Here is a 19,694-nt window from a genome sequence, read left to right as displayed (position 1 = left end):
GAATTGTTTCTCCTTTACCTTTTCGTAAGGAGACACATTGGAGGGAATCTGCTGTTGGTCATTCTCTGTTAGCCAGTTCCTGCGAGCGAGTTCTTCCCACTCTGCCTGCATCTTATCCCAAAACTCAGTGTCTGACTGAAAGAGATTTAAGAAAGGAGTCAGAAAGAATAGCTGTACTGTAAAAATCATATTCTTGGAAAAATAAGACAGACATGTTGACAATGTACAGTATCAAAATGGTTGTTCTAAAATATGAAAATAGATTTTATATATCATTCTGTATTTTTTCATTTAACTAATGATATTACATTCAGCGACTCTTAAGTGTATTACAAAAATCAATATTAGCTGAGCTGCAGTGTGTATAGTAAATCGAATGAGCACGAATGTCACAAAACTCCTTCCACATTCACTTTTCAGCAAAGCCAAATGGACAGTAATTCTAAAAAAAAAAATAAAAAAAAAATTATATATATATATATATATATATATATATTTACATATATATATATATATATATATATATATTCTAGCAATTGGATTGATCCATATATGTGGTGTCATAAACATCTCAGAAAAGCTTAGGCTATATAACCTTGGCGCTAGCAACATCAAGGTTGTGGGTTTGATTCCCAGGAATCTAACATACTGGTCGAATACTCCAAAAACTTAAGAGATGCTGAAATACCAATTTGTTCTCAAAAGGCATTAATTTACAGAAATTTAAGCCAACTAGAAATGTTATATGCAACCAGCCACACACACACACACACACACACACACACACACACACACACACACACACACACACAAAGTGTATGCTTGTTTCAGTTTTGTTGTTGTTGTTGTTGTTGTTGTTGTTGTTGTTGTTGTTTTCTCTCACAGCATCCAGAAGAGCAATTCATGGCAAAAACTTCCTCCGTAATATCAAGCTCTGGGTAAATCTTAGTATTTAGTCTGGTCTGCGCAGGTGTGGCACACTTATGAACGTCTCAAATCTGTATCAACATGCCTCTGAACTCTCTGTGCTCAGCAGTCTGAATAATGAATCACTGTGCTGAATACTGATCGCAAGAGGAGACTTACACAGCCACGCAAGCAATCATTCAGCTCTCAGCCATCTAGGACATTTGGAAATCTCATCTAAAGGGTTTGATTAATCAAAAAAATAACTTTTGGATAGCATTAGCCAGCACACTGAGTGCACTGAAACAAAAGGACAAAATGGTAGAAATGTATATATATTTTAACTTAAAATCTTGTTAGTCAAAACCTCACACATCACTGTCATGTGTAATAAAATCAGAAACGACAGGAGTACTCGTTGAAGTCAGCTACCAATCAATACAGGTCACGAGTCCCAGTATCCCTTCATTAGGACTCATATTCAGTTGAAAAGCACTGCTGTAGCTTTTCAAAAGCCCTCATGGCATGATTCCCTCAGAGATTGTATTTATGATGAGGGTTTTCAAAGAATGTTGTGCGACTGAAAGTTGATGAGATGTTATTTTGTTCAATGACACATCTTTTGTTGAGGAGATAAATGGCCCTCCGTGTTTTATGATGGGCAACAGCTTCGTTAAGTGGCCAATTACGGTAATTGGATGACCCACCCCCCTTATCACCCCAATAACTAAGCACAGAGAGAATCCAACTAGTCAAAGGTCAATGTTGAAGACTCATTATCTCTCATCCAGAAAAAGACTGTCCGACTGAACTTTTTAATAGCCAGAACATTTGTGTTAAGTACATCCTTCACAGCACACATCTTCACGGAACACATCAGAGAGATTTTCTTGAATCCACTATGTTTTTCCGCTATTGTTCCATGTATCTAAATTATAGATCCTTTTTTCAAAAACTTTAGCAACACTAAATTTGTTTAAAAAAAAGTTTTTCATAAATTCTGTCTTTATTTCCTCACCCTCAAGTCTTTCCAGCTTATTTCTTCTGTGAAAGTGAATTTTTGAAAAATATCCAGGCCACTTTTTTGACTATAAGACAACATCACAAAAGAAGTGTTGTTACTGTTGTCTAAAAGTCTTAAAAATCTTTTATTGGTAATTAAAATAAAACTTAAAAATGATAAATATTGGATTGTAAAACTTAGTTGAAGTTGAAGTACTAAATTAATAAAACTGAAATAAAAATAAATTAAAGCTTATATAGAAAAATAAAAAAGTAATAATAAAATGAAAACTATTAAATAATCAAAATATTAAATAATACTATAATAGCATATAATAAATAATACTAAAAACATTGTACAAAAGTAGACCATTCAATATTTTTCAAGTCTGCTAATCCAAATGATAGGTTTGTGTAAGAAAATGCAAGTTGCAAAATTTAAGTCATTCTTCACTGAAAATCAAGATGAATGTGGTCTGATTCATGAATTGTTCTTTTGAATCAATGAATTGGTTAATCTGGTTCACAACCTTCACCAATCCTGAAAGCATCTATGAAAGCTCCATTCACCAAAATTGTATGTTCCACGCAGAGATGGGTGAGCTATTACTTTACCAACTTTGGTCACCTATTTTGTGCAAAGCACCTGGACAATTTCTAAAAATATGTCTGATTGGAATATATGTCAGAAACACTGAAAAAGATCCATGAAGAATAATGAGAGCTATGTTATGACCTCCCCTGAAGCAGTAACTGTGTAAGGAGCAGAGAAAAAGCATTCCTGAACGTGACTTGTCTGTCTTTCAAGACTGGCATCTTTCCTTCAGAGTTCTTTTACCTCAAACTGCATTGTTCGTCCCTTGAGAGATTGTGATACAGCTCTATAAGTGCAAAAAAAGTCTGAAATGTTGTCAGGAGCTCAGCGGGCTATGGCAGAGGCCTTAACTGATGGCCCCAAAGGGGGTCAGTGCTCTTCCTCATTTTCAAACAAAGACACATGATCAAGGCCATGCTGTTCCACTGGGGTCAGAAAGTCTTTCCTAATTGGTTCTTGTTTCTGAAATAGAATGCCCTTTGTTTCACAAGTTTGAGACCTTTATTTCTATTTGGACGGTACACAAAAGCTTATATTTAAACACTATTGGCACATGCTTTACCTTGGAAATAGTGAATAGCTCTAGTATTACTGTGTTAGTTTCCAATAAAATTACCTAAGCATCCTTAAAATAAGATACATTTACATTAGAGGCAAAACTGTATATCTTGAATTTAGTTTATTCTTAGGTAAAGTAGTTTTTTCCCCCTGTCTATTTTAACCCTTAAACGCATACCTCAGGTCTTTAGTGACCAGGGACGTCATTTACTACCTTCTTCCTCATTCATTTTTAAAATTTAGACATGAATTCCTCAGTCAACTCATTATAAACAACATAACAAGAAAAAGAAAAAAAAATATAAAAGAATGCCCATTAATTTCCCATTATTTTTTTGTAAAAATTGTATAGGGTCGCTAGCCACCTGAGGTGTTTAACGGTGCAAGTATGTATTTTTTCTGCACAGCAATTCACCTTTATTCCACTACGTTGTAATGTCTGATGCATAATGATGAAGTGACGTTTCACTCGCACAAAAGAAAACAAAAGAATAGGAAGTATCATCAGCAAAACTTGAAATGGCTCAGTAATTTACTGTAGAAAAAAATATAACGGTCACTGCCACTTGATGGTGGATCTGGTGAAGAAGCTGTTGAAAATGATAGTTTTGAGAATATGTCTGAGATGGCAAATACGAGCCAGATGCTGAATGTACTGTAACTGGGAAATGAGCTTTGGCAAGGACAGTAATGTTGGTATAAAACATCTGTTCAAATGGAACCCTTCCAAGTTCCAAAAGGTTACAAAATATGCTTTATTTTATTCTTCTATAATTGTTATTCTAATATCAGGAGAGTTTTATATTTTTGCGACATGTTAGATATGGATCTGGGTCGCTAAAGACCCGAATATGTAATAATGATTGGCGAAACATTCATGGATTAAAGGGTTAAGGCTTGTAAAGAGTGAATGCTCATCAAATACAATTGTTAGATTATAAAATAACAACCTTACAAATAAGAGGGGTGTGGACAGGTTTGACTTGATGTCTAGAATAGGAGAAAGTTGGGGTGGTGGATGCAAAGAATTATTTGAACTCTCTCAAAGACTAACTCTTTAATAGAGGAGCAAGTGAATATATTCATCTCATAATTACAAACTAAAAGAGACCAAGGGTCAGTTCATGATTGGAATGATAAAACCCCCAAAGACAGACGTGACAAACAATTAAAAAGCCTGAGTGTGACACTCATACATAGAAGTCATACAAATTCCAATGAGGCTTCTACTAAACTTATGAACAATAACTTCTGACAGTTTTGAACATATGAGTATCCAAAACCATCAGGACAAAAATTGAATTAATCCATATTGCACTTACTTTATACATATTAATATTACATTCATATTTGCGATTTAATGTCCATCATAATTATTTAACTAAATGAAAAAAATGAATTGATCATGCACTCTACTGTTCCTTCATAGCTGTATTTTCCCCCCAAAAAGCAGGAACTTTCTGTCTGAGAGTTTGGTTTGTTAAGCATATAAAAAAAAATTGACAAGCTGTCAAGTCCTGCTGTTAAAACCGATCCCTGTCATTTTGCATCATTTGAAACGTCCTACATGTTCGAAGATGGAAAGGATCAGAAGATGGATTTGGAATTACTGGATGTGTGCTATTGTAAATCTAAATCCTATGTTCAATCATACTATTCTTTCTTTGTGAAATAAATGCTATTACTATTTTGAAGAGACAAGTAATGACCCAAAAGGTTCCTTGCCAGCACATGGTATTTATACATCATTATATTCACAATTTATATTTAACACACCTTAGTGTTGGCCCTGGCCAGCACAGAGTCAGCCAACATCCTGCATTAACCTCCCCTGTCTGCCTGCATGTTTCTAAAAAGAGCAGCATAATTTCAGTTGTATTCTGTTTCCTGCAACCCGACATCCTCCCCTAAGACTGTGGGGCGTAAAAATGTATTTTCCATCTATCTTGCATCTTTATTCAATGTTCAGTAAGCAGCCCAGCCTGGCGTTTCTCCATTTTTATTCATTTTGGGCACCAAGCTATTTCTTCATTCAGGACATCAACAAATGAAAATGATTGGAAACTGGCCTCAGTGTCCCAGAAAGTAGCTTTCTGGATAATTCAGGTCTCCATTCATCTAATAATCATATTAAATATATGCAGTTACTTATAGGGGGGCTGGAGGCATAAGGGCAGCTCTCAGCGTGCAGGCCAGAGTTCCCGTAATGATCGAAACTCAAGGATGGTGCTATCGATCAACCCTCCATTTGTTCCCATCGCAGCCTTAGAATCACTACTTACTGTACACTAAGTCCCGCCCCCCTCCAACTCAATTCCAAACCGAACATCATCTCAGACCTATAGCTGTAATAGCCGTTGTCTTCAGGGCTACGAATAGGCTAAATACCCAGTGATTCTGTGCACAGTATAAATCCTGCATTGAGTGGTTCCTCATACTGTAAGTACTGCTCTCACTTTTAGATGTGCACTTCCTCTTCCATTATTCATCTGTTCTTACAGATCCCCCATGTTTTTGCCCTTAGCACTCTACCTCTCCAACACATGTAATACAATAGCAAGTGCTATTCTGGCAAGTGCAACAGCAGACACTCATCAGAACAACATAAACTTTTAAACAGCGAGAACTCTTAACACAGTATTAAGTAGACTTATCACATTGTGATGTAATACATGCTTTTTATTTGCATGTTTTGGTAACTATTTTGTGTAATCAACACTGAAAATCAATCATTTAAAATTAAAATGAATAAAATAAGATAAGATACAAATTTTAAAGACTCTCTTACCCAAGCACAACTGCTGAAAATGCTGATATAAATTTAGCTGTTATATCAAAAAATTGCTTTCTGGTTGAATAAGAGATATCGTGTCTAGATGATTTTTTTTTTTTTCCTGAGTGATAGGCCTTAGAGTAATTTCTTCCAATGCATCAGCGGTTGTGATCACTGAAGCAGAGGAACTGATGTTTGATAGCAGGGTCTCCAGCTGAATTAGCCCATATCTAGTTTCTGAAAGCACAATACCTTCTCCTCTGCCACCTGATGCTGCATGACTGGCCTATTTTCTCCTCTCAATGAGTAATGGAAAGTTGTTATATGGTTCAACTTATTCCATGAGCAACAGTGATGACATTATAATCAATCAATTATTGAGTGAGGCTAATTAGCATCACATTGTACTCGTGACAGACAGCAGACGGTTTTTAACTCGTCCAAAGCCACAAAGGTGAGGCCTAATTAAAAAATTCATTTTAGCAGTAGAGGGCACACCTTCAAGTTACTTCATCTTGATTTTTTCCATGTTAAAATATTTTCTTCCATCCCAATTTAAAGTGATAAGTCACCCAAAAATGGAAATTCCATCATCAATTACACACCCTCATGTCATTCGAAAACTGTATGACTTTCTTCTGTATTCTTATTTCTTTCTTCTGTGGAACATAGAAGATATTTTAAAGATTATTGGTAACCAAACAATTTTGGTTGCTGTTGACTTCCACTGTATGGACCAAAAAATAAATAATTAACTTCCCAAAGAGTGTACAAAAGTGTTGGCCCTTGGAAAATTAATTTATTAAACATTTATATTTACTGAATAGTGCTGGCATTCTCAGCTCCAGTTCACTGCTTTTAGTATACAGTATTTAAATCCACTCTGCAGAATTATGTAGATTTTCCCCCAAAACCGGGATAGAAAAAGTGGAAAATGTCTGTAGATTTCATCTTTGTCTGTTGATAAGTTAATTAACATAGATTTTGGAACAATTTTACAGTAATGTAGCATTGGCTATAAACACTATAGTAAGCAAACACACTAGATACTGTAAATACACTATGGTACCTTATAACGCCTGGTTTCACAGACAAGGCTTAGATTAAGCTACGATTAGTCCTTAGTCTAATTAGGACATTTATGTACCTTTTATAAGCGTGCTTTAAAAAAATTACGTGTGTGCATTTTGAGACAAAATAATGGCACTGATATTTTTTAAGATATATCAGTGCAAGTTGCTTTCAGTTAAAGGGATACTCCACTTTAAAATGAAAATTCAGTCATCATACTCACCCTCATGATGTTTCAAACCTGTATGAATTTCTTTCTTCTGCTGAACAGAAAGGAAGATATTTAGAAGAATGTCAGTAACCAGACAGTTTCTGGTACCATTGACTTCCATAGTATATATTTTTTCCTACTATGGAAGTCAATGGTACCAGAAACTGTCTGGTTACTGACATTCTTCTAAATATCTTCCTTTCTGTTCAGCAGAAGAAAGAAATTCATACAGGTTTGAAACAACATGAGGGTGAGTATATGATGACAGAATTTTCATTTTAAAGTGGAGTATCCCTAGCCTGGCAAGCCAGACCTACATCAAGATGTTAGGTCTGGAAACTCACCATAGTCACGGCCATAGACTGTAAAAAATATGGACAAAGCGTCTGTGACGTCACCCATAGACTTTCTGAAGAACGGGTTTGAAGCCGTTTATGGGGGGTATGGGCGGCGCCATCTTGGAAAATCTTGGGAAATCCTAACCCCGCCCACCTTCTAACACAGCACGCTTCACCCCGCCCACCTTCACTCAGCTCGCTCTAATACTCCGGTTACCTCTTTTAGGCAACGAAATATGTTATAAAACACCATACTAACTCTTTTCGGTTTCATTTAAAGAAATCTTAAACATTATAGCCACACAAATGTGGTTCAGGCAATGCGTATTGATCACTGCACATAACGTTTGCCTATTTATATATATAAAAAAAAAATATATATATATATATATATATAAAACACAAACCTGCCTCTTTTCGTTTTAAATATAATATAAAAATATTAAACATTTTAATATGGTCCAGGCAATATGTGCATTTGTACTAAACAACAGATGTGGCAGTAAACAACATTACAGATCATATTCGTTGTATTAAAACTTAAAATGACGAAACTCAACCCAGTCTCTTTTTGTTAAATTTCACTTTATTCAAAATTAGCCATTATAAAAGTATAAGTAAAATGTACAAGAAGATATACAAATAAAAGCAAACAATTCAGTAAAACATACAAAGTCAGCGCTCGAGTCTAACCATAACGTCACTATGGTAAAGTTAAATAGCTTATAAAGTTATGAAACTTCCCCTCAGCCAAAACGATTGGACCGGGAACAAATTATACATTTACAAGACCAAAAATCGCCCGTTAGATATAGACAAGACGAATTATGTTTAACCACTACAGAGACGCCAGAGTCCGCCGCAAACCTTTAGAGCGTCAAGCCGAGGAAAGGCTGTTCCGGGCGGGGTGCAGGAGCGCCGAGCGCCCGGTCATCGCGGGATCTCACAACTGGATCAAATTTTCATAAATCTTTATAAATAAACCACAGATCTGAGCTTTAAACAACCACATTCTCGCCTGAAAAACTCTTAAAACTACATTTCATGATACAGAAACAGTAGTATTATATGTCAACTCCATTAAAAAATGGCGCTTCTTATGTTGTCATTCTCCGTGGCGCTGCCTTGTCAGCTGTCAATCAAGCTGTCAATCAAAGTTAACCACGCCCTTATTTGGCATACATTTTATATCTAAATACTATCTAAACTAACGAGTTAGAAAAAAATTCACCCCACTCACAGTTGTCAGGCTCTCGGAACCTATCGAAAAATACAATAAAAGTCCATGGGACCAAACTGTAAAAACATGAATTTATGCTGTGAAAACGGACATTTTAACATGGAGGCTATGGATATTTGCTCCCTTTTGGGACCTGCCCCTAGCGGATTTTCGATGTATTGCAGTTTTTCGCACTTCCGGGTAGGCTTCATTTTTCAGATCAGAACGTTGCCGCTTGGTCACGGCTCAATCCGAGGGGCGGGATAAACGGCTGTCTTTCAAATTCCCTCTGCACGCAATAGGACAGCGCTTCAACCAACCAAAGTTTTCCCAACAGCGGAGCTTAGTTGATAGATTCAACTTTTGCCATATCTGGCCGGCAAAACGACGAACACATCTTCCTTTTTTTAAGAATGACTTAAGTGCCGTTCTTTGCTCTTTTCTCAAAGAAAAACTTAACTCCAAGTCCTCCAGAGTCGCGGCCAAAGCCGATTCGAAAGACCGTTGTTCTCCATCAGCAGCCGCCATTCTTTGTTTTCAAGTAGCAGCAGCCAGGTAACCGTCGCAACTCTGTCGTGTATGTTAAGCCCGCCCCCGCCTACTCTATACACAACGTGATTGGCCTGACCCAATCTGGGTTTTTGCAGCGAGAAGGTTTATTGAGAGTTGCTAGACGTACCTGGCTGCGAAATACATTTTGCTGCCGCTAGGGTGCGTCTAGATTTCTAGGCTAGAGTATCCCTTTAAAACAGCTCAAACATGCATTTTAGTCTGGGACTAGCTTAAGCCTTGTCTGTGAAACCGGGGGTAAAAGTGTAAAAAAAGCAGATGCTATTTAAACCGAATGTAAATTAAATTGCAAATTAATGTAATATGCTATTTGTACAAAAGGTTAAAAAGGTAAAAAAGTTAAGCCACGGTCAAACTAGACTTTGAGCATGCAAAATTTGAAACATAATTCAACATAACTTAATTCAAATAATACATCCAAAATGTAAATATATGCAATCTACTCCACTTTACTGCAAAGCTGCAATACTCGAGATGTAAAGAGGTCACGCTGTGACATATCAATTTTCTATTGGTTTTACAGCAGGTAGTCAACCAAAATGCCTATTACCGCCGCCGCAAAAATGCAGCGTTAAATATGCCTTCATATCTGTTACATACGTCTGTACATCTTCATGTGATACAAAATCAAACTTGAACTTTGGAATGCAGCTAAATTCACAAGAGCTTGTGTTTCCTGTCTAGCATGCATAATCTGCAAATCAAAGTTGATGGAATAAAAAGTGTAGTGTGTGACAGCCGGTTTAGTCACATTAAGTTACATTTATTTAAATAGGGCTTTATACAATACAGATTTTCAAAGTAATAAATGGGAAAACAACAGTTTTAATGTTGCAAAATTCATTAAACATGAAACAAATTCAGCCGTAAAGCAGCTCTACAGAAGACAATAGTGTCAATATTTAGCTCAATTCAGTTCAGTGAGTCTTTGAAAAAACCCTTTGTCAACAAAGCTGGCATCTTGCACTCCATGTAAATAGTAGTGGTTGACCAATAATATTTTTTTTTTCAAATAAAGAGAAGGCAGCGTTCATTTTATATATAGTACACAGTGAAAATGACATGTGTTGGTGTTCTCATCGCTTTCAAAATAAAAGTCCAGCAGCCACCCCATCAGACAAACAGAAAATCGGTAGATCTTGATCATTTAAAAAATGCCTAATATCGGCCTATACTGTATACTGGCCATGGCGATATATTGTTCAACTACTAGTATGGCGTTGGCCATTAATGTCCATGACCCATGAGACAATGATTGTGATGCTCATAGACATTTTTAACAGACGCTTTGGCTTACCTCCACTGCTGCCTTAGCTCTCTCAAACTCTTCCTCCAGAGACTGGTTTCTGGACAGTGGTGTGCTACCCCACCTTTGGTCTTTGCTCAAACGGCCCTGTCAAACACAGGAGTCAGAGAGAACATGGTCAGCCATCTCTCAGTTACTCTGACATGAGAAAAGGCCCTGCCCTTGCCAAACCCCCGATGCCAGAGGCAAGGAGAAATGCCAGCATTAGCAGCACAGGGTCTTCTTGTTTAATTTCTTTCTCTCTCTTTCTCACTCTCTTTTGAGGTCCTGCTTTCCACACCTAATGTTCTCACCCTCATAATGGCTCTGGACTGGCTTGTCATATATAGCGCGTTGCCCTGCACATTTTTCTTAGTATGCAAATCTGAAAATAGCATGGCAGGAGACCTTTGCTCAGCATGTATTGTCAAATACGCACCATTTTCAGCACTGTACACCTGAAGACATGCTTCACATGCGGCAAAGCCATTCACTTTGACTACACTGCTGTGTGTGTGTGTGTGTGTGTGTGTGCATATCACACAGCAATTGAAATCAAGCTTATTTGTTTTACTTAAGTTTTATTTTCTCAGAGTCATTAGCGGTTAGAGGGTGACATATTGGCGTAATAAACAATAGGAACCGTTAATGTACAGGCCAGGGGGCATGATTAATTGTGCTACTTTTTCATTCAGTCTTTTAAAAAATATTAATCACACTAAATTAACATGTTAAACTGACGGCCCTAGTTTGTTGCATTTTCACTGATAATAATGTTTTCGGTGCTCCTTAAACTTTAAAGATGCTTGTCATTTTAATGAATAATGTAATCATAAAGTTACCTTTTAAAATTGTACCTTGTTCTTAGGTCACTCTAAATGTCAAGTGCTGAGCTATCAAAAGGCAAACTTCCATTCCCCCAATCCAATTCTCGGCATAACAAAGCCTTCCAGGCAGGCTGGATCAAAGGAATAAGATGAAATATTTGCCACCTGCCTCATTGGATATTAATCAATTATCAAGGTTACTAAGTTAAACGGATTTCATACAGGAGGCTATAATGGAGGCCTCAAAAAGGACAATTGGTCTTGCTTCATTGTGCTGGTGCAGCTCTGTATAATTACATTTAATGTGCCCATGTCAGACCCTGTGTCAGTGCAACAATTACCTTTAGCATTACACATTCCATTTCCAGTGCACCCCATGGTCAAGAGACAATTCAAGCTCGATGTTTTTAGAACCATGCAGCTCACAAGTGTAATGATTGCTTCATCATGACTAGTCTTAAGAAATGTAAGAAATATATCTGTACTCCTAATGCAAGGTTTAAGTGTATAAGGGTCAATGGCGTATAGAGTGCCCGTGATAAAGAAACATTAATCATAATATCTTCTAAACAAATGTTTTAAAATTTAATTTGACTGTTTAAAGGATAACTGCCGCCAAAATGCAACCTAGGGTCTTTTTGTTAATCTACCCGAGGCAAACTTTTGTTTAAAAGCATAATTAGAATGGAAAGGCACTTTTAAGTTTTCAGATTTTTGACTGTCAAAATGCCGGCGGGCGGAAACAACAACAGCTACAGTGAGTTGTTCAAAATCTTTCTTTTTAGTAAACTCTGTGTACACAAACAATGTTCTCAATGCTCGAGTTCATGTGTAGAGCCCCTGGTGATACTTCGAGCAAAGTTTCATGTTGTGTCGAGCCTTCTTATTGTTTTAAAAATAGCGATTTTTGATGCTATCATAGAAGTGCCCCTAGCACTCCCATTCAAAAGGCAATTTGACCGAAAACGAAAATACGGTAAAACTTAAAAGTGCCGTGTTTCCATTCTAATTATGCTTTTAAACGAAAGTTTGCCTCGGGTAGATTAACAAAAAGACCCTAGGTTGCATTTTGGCGACAGTTATCTTTTAATGTTTTTCATGTTTTTTTTTGTTTTTTTTCAAAGTTTTTTTTTTTTTTATTAAATAATAAATACTCTACTGTTCAAAAGTTTGGGCTCAGTATTTCTTTTTTAAAGAAAGAAATTCATACTTTTATGCTGTTCTTTTGAACTTTCTATTCATGAAAGAATACTGAAAAAAATCGAACACGGTTTCCACAAAAATATAAAGCTGTTTAAAAATTGATAATAGTAAGAAATGTTGCTTGAGCTCCAAATCAGCATATTGTCACACACACTCAGTTTTGGTTGCTCTTTCGTTTCTGTTTTCATGGACTTTCAGTTTTGTTTTCATCAGTCACGTGTGTTTCTTTGTCTTAGTTTCCCACCAGTCATCAGTTGTCATGGACACTCATCGGATCATCACATCTCTTCATCATCTCCTCATTATCACGGTGTATTTAAGTTCCTCACCTTTACTCTGTGTTTGTCAGTTGTTGTTCATATGTGTGTGTAGACAAGCTGTTACTTTGTCGTAGTGGATTAGAATTTGTTTTCATTAAATAACCCTTTTTAATTCTCCTTCATCTGGTAAGAGATATTATATTTCTGAAGGATCATGTGACAATAAAGACTATAGTAATGGATGCTGAAAAATTCAGCTTTGATATCACAGGAATAAATTACATTTAGAACATATCAAAATAGAAAACGGTAATAAAATTTCACAATTTATTTCAATAATATTTCACTTTTTTTTATCAAATAAATGCAGCCTGGGTGAGAGACAAAAACATTAAAAATGTATAGACCCCAAACTTTAGAAAGGTAGTGTATAGAAGTTTTTTGGGGATTTGCACCAAATGACATTTTAACCTGACTACAAACCAGAGGAACAAATCAAAGGTACTGGAGGAGGCACCGACTGGACACTATCCATTTGGTGTAATTACATTTTTTTATACCTTTTGCCAAAGCACCCTGGGGAAATACTGTACAACCTCCGATGTTGATATTGCCCATTGGCTGGCCAATAATTAATTTGCTAATAATCTAATCATGATAGATTGCAATACAACAGACCTGCATGCTTCACTGAGGGTAAAAGCGTGTAACATTTGTACCCTGTAGCACCACAACAAATTTGAAAGTCCATGCAAACTGTGACCCACCACATGGGCACCGCTTCAGTTCATTATTTGCCATGAATGGTTTTTTTTTTTGTATTGAATTTGGTGGTGATGCTGTTGCCATGGTACAAATGTATAGATCATTCAGCGATTCATTCAAAGAGTGCACAGAGAGGCTTACGTGTCTTCCACTAACATATTGCCTGTTAAGCTGAAAATAAAGAATTCTAGACATTAGCACAGAATGTTACACAATGTATTGAATGGCTAAAAAACAAACCATTGACAGTTCAAGTGAATGGACTTATAGTAATATTTGACAACACTACGAAAGAATGGGATACATGGGAAATAACATGTGAAAGTCACATGTACAGATGATCATGACATAAGTGTTGCTCTATGTTGCACTTACTTGAGTTACTGGCACGGCTTCTGCCTCTACTTTATTATTTACCTCCAGGGAGTTCCTGGGGGCAATGTCTAGCTGAGTCTTGCAATCCATAGACCTGAGGTTGAGTCATAAGAAATGAATGTAAAAAAAGAAAAGAAAAGGTGTTACTTATTCATAGTTTCCTGTGACATCACACCCCTAATAGGAATGCCCACCTGTAGTGTAAAACAAGGCTTTCCTCCGTTGCCAGTTTTATTTTATATATATATTTTTTTTTTACCAGGTTTGTACTTCGTGCAAATGTAGTAAGACAGTGATATTAAAAGACCAAATGAAATATACACAGACATTTTTGATGATGCATACTATATACAGGCAAGCAGATGAACCCAGAATACAAACGAAATGCGTGTTTTGTCGTTACCATTAGAGTGCTGAGTTTATATTCTGGGCTCATCTGCTTGCCTGAATATAGTATGCATCCTCAATAAGATGTACAGAATTTTTTTTTTTTTTTTTTTGATCACTTTTTAAGTACATTAAGGCGGTTTAAGCGTTTTAGAATGTCCTGCTGTTTTTAGTGATTGAAGGATCACAAGTGCCCCAAACCTGCAAATTGTTCACATCTTTTTGTTTTTCTTCTTTTGAGATGTGATCTACATATTAGTGGCTTGAAACAAATGGAAAATTGTTGGAACAAAATTGGAACAGTTCTATGGATGTTTCGCCCTCCAGGTCTCAATGCCAGTCGTGTGACTGAAAACTATTAATTCATATCTTTTAGACAAAGTAATTGAGCCTTTTCATATGTAATTTTTATTAGAACAGCGACTCACCACACAAATTCGCCAGAAATTTTGGATGAACGTCTTCTCTCAAGTTTCCACTTTCTGCTACCATTTCGCTCTGGGTGTGGGTTGAGTTCTTCCCATTTATCCAGTGAAGATGGAACTGCTACTGTGAACAAAATGAGGCCATGCCATTTGACAGAGATATATTATCATAATGCAACCTAAGTAAAACACAAACAACACCAAAGTTTGAGGCATTTGCAGCATGCAAGCACATAATGAAGAGGGCAAGTAGGTAACGATATGTAAGCACGTCATGCTGTTCTCAATGAAAAAGTACTATCCGTTACAGAATCTGTTCAGTTAATTGTATGAAAAACCCATTTTCATTTGTGTAACCATCTGATTTCCCTTGACTGGTTTGCAAGCGTGCTCCTTGGCATTACAGCCCTTTACTTTAGCTGTGTGGCACATAATACCTGATTCCAATGAAATTTTTTCAGGCGTCCGGGAACAGGGTATACTATGTTCAACATCCACTTGAATCAGCTCTGTTTCATCTGGCTTCCTCCTGTACGGTGTGCCCTTAGAAGAAAGAGGGCTCTTCCTGTCTTTGCTGTGTCTTCTCTCACCAGGCTCACTCAGATCCAGCAAGTCCAGAGAGGAGGACAGTACTGGACAAAGGAAGCAAAAATAAAATAATTATCATCCACTTGTATTTGTCTTCCTGTTCCAGAAAGTTCAGTGTTTCTGAAAGTGGCCAATTCCAAGTTTCAAGCACAAGTTGGATTAGTACATAAGCTAGAGCAAAAGTGAAATGCACAAAAAGAAGAGAAAGAGAGAACTTTTGTTTGAAAGTTGTGATGGCCTCAGCTAATTGAATGAAAGTTCAAGAGGAACTGAGAGGGTGAATGTTCTAGAAAGGAACCACCAGTCGCAGTTTGCTCTCAGACTGTAAATAGCAGTAGGGAATATTCGCTTTTAAGAGTGTATTACTGAGGTTGAAGCATGCATCAAACATCCTCCCATCCTTTTATCCATCCCCTTTTGTGTTCAATAAATGAAAAAAGGCTAACTTTTGAGAGCAAAGTCTCATTTGTGCATTACAAATAAATCGTGAGCCAGTTTTTGCTCAGCTTCAAAATAGCACACCAAACAAAAGTCCAGAGTAAAAAAAAAAAACATAGAATATCCCATTCAAGCTTAGTCATTGCTCTAGGCACTTATCTACCTGCATGGTCATAGCAATAAAAAAAAAAAAAATCAGACAGTTCCGACAGCTCAGGGGCCTGAGTCAAATAATCTTTGATGTTGCATGTATGTTCCTCTCCAAGAGAACAAAGAGCGTTTGATATATTGTGTGTGTGTATATACACACACTTTATCAAGAACTCTCTACAGCACACTGTGTTCCGCTGCAGAGGATGAAGGTTTGAGAATAATGTGTTCATTCAATATTCAGAGGGAATGTAGACAGCTTTTGTGATTAGGTGAGATTAAAGCATACAACTTTTAGATGGTTGAACCCCCATTATACAGTATGTGAACATTAGGAACAGATGCTACAGACATATTCTTCAGCTTCTACCGCCATCCTGTTAACCATCAGGCTTGCAGAACAGAGGTCTTCATAACCAGCTAGTAGACAAAATATCCATGCAGGTCAGTACTGCATATACTGTAGATGCCAGCATGGAGCATGCATGATCCAAGCCTTGAGGGCTTGACAGCATACCTTCTGAAATCTGGCACAAACATCAGAGCTGAAACCAGGTTAATGCCACATAAGGAAAAACTGTTTTAAACGTGTCAAGTTCTTAGTGTCATGCCTGCCAGCCAGAGTGCACTCCTCCTGTCTTCTTTATCGCATTATGAACTGCATTTCCCATGACTCATTGCCTGGACTCATCATGTGCTGATTGCTTCCACCTGTGTATATCTCATTTATGTTCTCCATAAGCCCTGTGTGTTCAGTTATCCTTTGCAAAGTCTTGCTGCATGTTAGTATTACACTGCATTTCTAAAACTCAGGCTTCCTTATCATGGTCTTGTTATTCTGTCTGTCTCTCTGGATTACCCTGTTTGCCTGTGCCTTAATACCTTTTATTATTATCTGGAGTGATTACCCTGTGGTTTTGACCTCATGCACGTTATATGGATTACAATCAAAGTTTGCGTTTGGATCTCCTACACAAAACATAAAGTTCGCTTTTTACAGATCCAGCAGCTGAGTGTAAACCAACATGCAGAAGGTCAAAACCACAGGGTAATCAATCCAGATAATAATAAAAGGTCCAAGGCACAGGCAGGGAGACAGGCAGAAGAACAAGGAAAGCAGAGATGGCTTTCTGAAATGCAGTGTAACACTAACATGCAACAAGACTTTGCAAAGAACGACTGAACACACAGGGCTTATATCAGAGAACATAAATGAGATGATAACAGAAGCAGTCCACACACGATGAGTCCAGGCACTGAGACATGAGAAATTAAGTTCATTATGCGATAAAGAAGACAGGATGAGTGCACTCTGGTAGCTATAGGCACTCCAGCTGGCAGGTGTACTTGTGACACTTAGAAAAATACTCTTTGCATTCATGTTGTTGGTTTCATGTAGTTTTGAAAAACTTTTATAGCATTTCCAAGAAAGGTTTCAAACATCACATAAAAAAGATTTTTTCACCTTTGAATAAATTAAAAGACAGGACAAAACTGAATGTCATGTCATTGACAAAAACATCATTATAAAATATAATAGGTATAATCATCAGATTTTTCTCTGGTTTTGACATCAAAATGATCAAGCAGATAAGCATGTGTACATTGAATATGCCACCAAACCTCTGGTAAATCTCAAATTGTTATAATGACCAAACCTACACTGCCGTTCAAAAGTTTGGGATCGGTTAGATTTTTAATGCTTTTAAAATATCTTGTGCTCACCAAGGCTGCATTTATTTGAATTAAAATACAAAAAAAAAAAAAAAAAAAAAAAAAAAAAAAATATATATATATATATATATATATATATATATAGTGAAATATTATTACAATTTAAAATCATTTTTCTATTTTAATATATTTTAAAATGTAATGTATTCATGTGATGCAAAGCTGAATTTTCAGCATTTATCTGAAATAGAAAGCTTTTTTAACATTATACTGTGCCATTCAAAAGTTTGGGGTTAGAGGGAAAAAAAAGAAAGAAATAAAAATCAATACTTTTATTCAGCAAGGATGCTTTAAATTGATTAAAAGTTACAGTAAAGACATTTATAATGTTACAAAAGATTCTATTTCAAATAAATGAAATAGAACTTTCTATTCATCAACAAATCCTGAAAAAAATTGTCCACAGCTGTTTTCAGCATTGATAATAAATGGACTGCATTTATATAGCGCTTTCACAGACCTATGGCCACCAAAGTTCTTTACATAATAATAATAGTGAATGTTTTTGAGCATCAAATTAGCATATTAGAATGATTTCTGAATGATCATGTGACACTTAGACTGGAGTAATGATGCTGAAAATTCAGCTTTGCATCACAGGGATAAACTATTTTAAATTATACTCAAATAGAAAATTGTCTTTTAAAATTAATCTTTTAAATTGTCATAATATTTAACAATATTTTTATAAATCTGTTTTTTTTTATATATTTTTTATCGAATAAATGCAGCCTTGGTGAGACTCATTTTAAAAACATTACAAATCTTACCAATCCCAAACTTTTGAACGGCAGTGTACATCTAGGTTAAAGTTTACATGACCTTACACATTGTTGGTTCATTATTATTATTATTTAATTCAATGACTTCAGTTTTTGTTTTCTGTTTGTAGATGCTTAAGAAGTGATATAGAGCTGAAATTCAGTGTGGTTTAATGCACTGATCTTGCTTTGAATCTCATAAGTGTCTCAAAGAAAGAAGTATATGGTCCTGACGCCTTGATAATATGATAGTCAGACAATTCTTAAACCAAAGCAAGTCATAATTTTTTTATTGCTAAAATGAAAAACGAATCAAAAGCTCACTCAGGAGAATCTTCCAGTGCATAATAATTGAATTCAGAGGTGTTCCTTTGAAAGATTACAGCAGTTCCCATAAAAGACCCGAATATAAATTTCTATAATCAGCTCCATTGCTGTTACAGACAGACACTACTTAAAAAAGCCCGGTGTTCCTCAAAAACGTACAAGTTTAAGAGTGTAGTTTAATTCAGCATAAAAAGTATACAATCATATTAATTAATAAAAAATATATTACTACCAACAAGAAACTGACTTTAATGCAGTGTTTACTTGGCAATTTACTCTGACTTCACATTTAAAGTCAGGCACAACTAAGCATAATGTTTCACAGACTAAAAATCTTTCATACTGTGAACTATGTACTTTGTGATTTTGATTGCAGAAAGTTCTGCCAGGTAATTTCTGAACCTCAATATGCATTATGTTCAGAGGCACAGTAATAAGCCAACTGCTGCTTCATTGCAAACAAATCGAAATATCCTCTAAACGTAATCTGTTGGTAAATTAAAAATGCTGTTTTCTACAATCAGAAAGTAAACTAGATATTCTATAGGGAGTAGTAGTGGTGGTCTTAACTGCTTTGTGGTGTAGGCAAGACAGGAGGCAGTTTTACTCAACCTCTCAGTGTGAACTTCACGTATACAGCTGTCATGCAGTGAGAGGCCGCTTACTTCCTCATTTAGCAATGTGTCTGTCAGCTCCGCTAATCAGTGGTGAAGATGTATATAATGTAGGTGACATCTGTTAGGAATTAATTAGGTAGAAACGTAAGCATGAACGATATCTGGTGTTAGCAGCCACCATTGAGGTTTGCCATGTTAATGGCTACACAAAAATATCACACATTTGTCTGAACAATGGCATTAGTTTAAAGTTTGATAAGGCAACGGTATGCATGTCTTTTGTTTAATTATAATTTACTTAATTAAATT

At 36.2% G+C, this 19,694-nt stretch overlaps 1 protein-coding gene across 1 annotated transcript in view; it reads right to left on the bottom strand.

The window, feature by feature from the left end:
* Window positions 1–19,694, bottom strand: part of pex5la (peroxisomal biogenesis factor 5-like a) — a gene marked incomplete at its 5' end in the record, with an annotated part of 90,258 nt that overhangs the window by 8,151 nt on the left and 62,413 nt on the right. The window contains 6 exons of the mRNA XM_081381357.1: window positions 19–135; window positions 10,541–10,636; window positions 13,725–13,754; window positions 13,959–14,052; window positions 14,774–14,894; window positions 15,208–15,402. Of these exons, the coding sequence (XP_081237483.1) occupies window positions 19–135; window positions 10,541–10,636; window positions 13,725–13,754; window positions 13,959–14,052; window positions 14,774–14,894; window positions 15,208–15,402 (653 nt within the window). The remainder of the gene's footprint in view (window positions 1–18; window positions 136–10,540; window positions 10,637–13,724; window positions 13,755–13,958; window positions 14,053–14,773; window positions 14,895–15,207; window positions 15,403–19,694) is intronic.

This window comes from Scardinius erythrophthalmus, assembly GCF_964197995.2.
Source record: "Scardinius erythrophthalmus genome assembly, chromosome: 12".
Taxonomy (NCBI): Eukaryota; Metazoa; Chordata; class Actinopteri; order Cypriniformes; family Leuciscidae; genus Scardinius; species Scardinius erythrophthalmus.
This window is presented reverse-complemented; position numbering and strand designations above follow the sequence as displayed.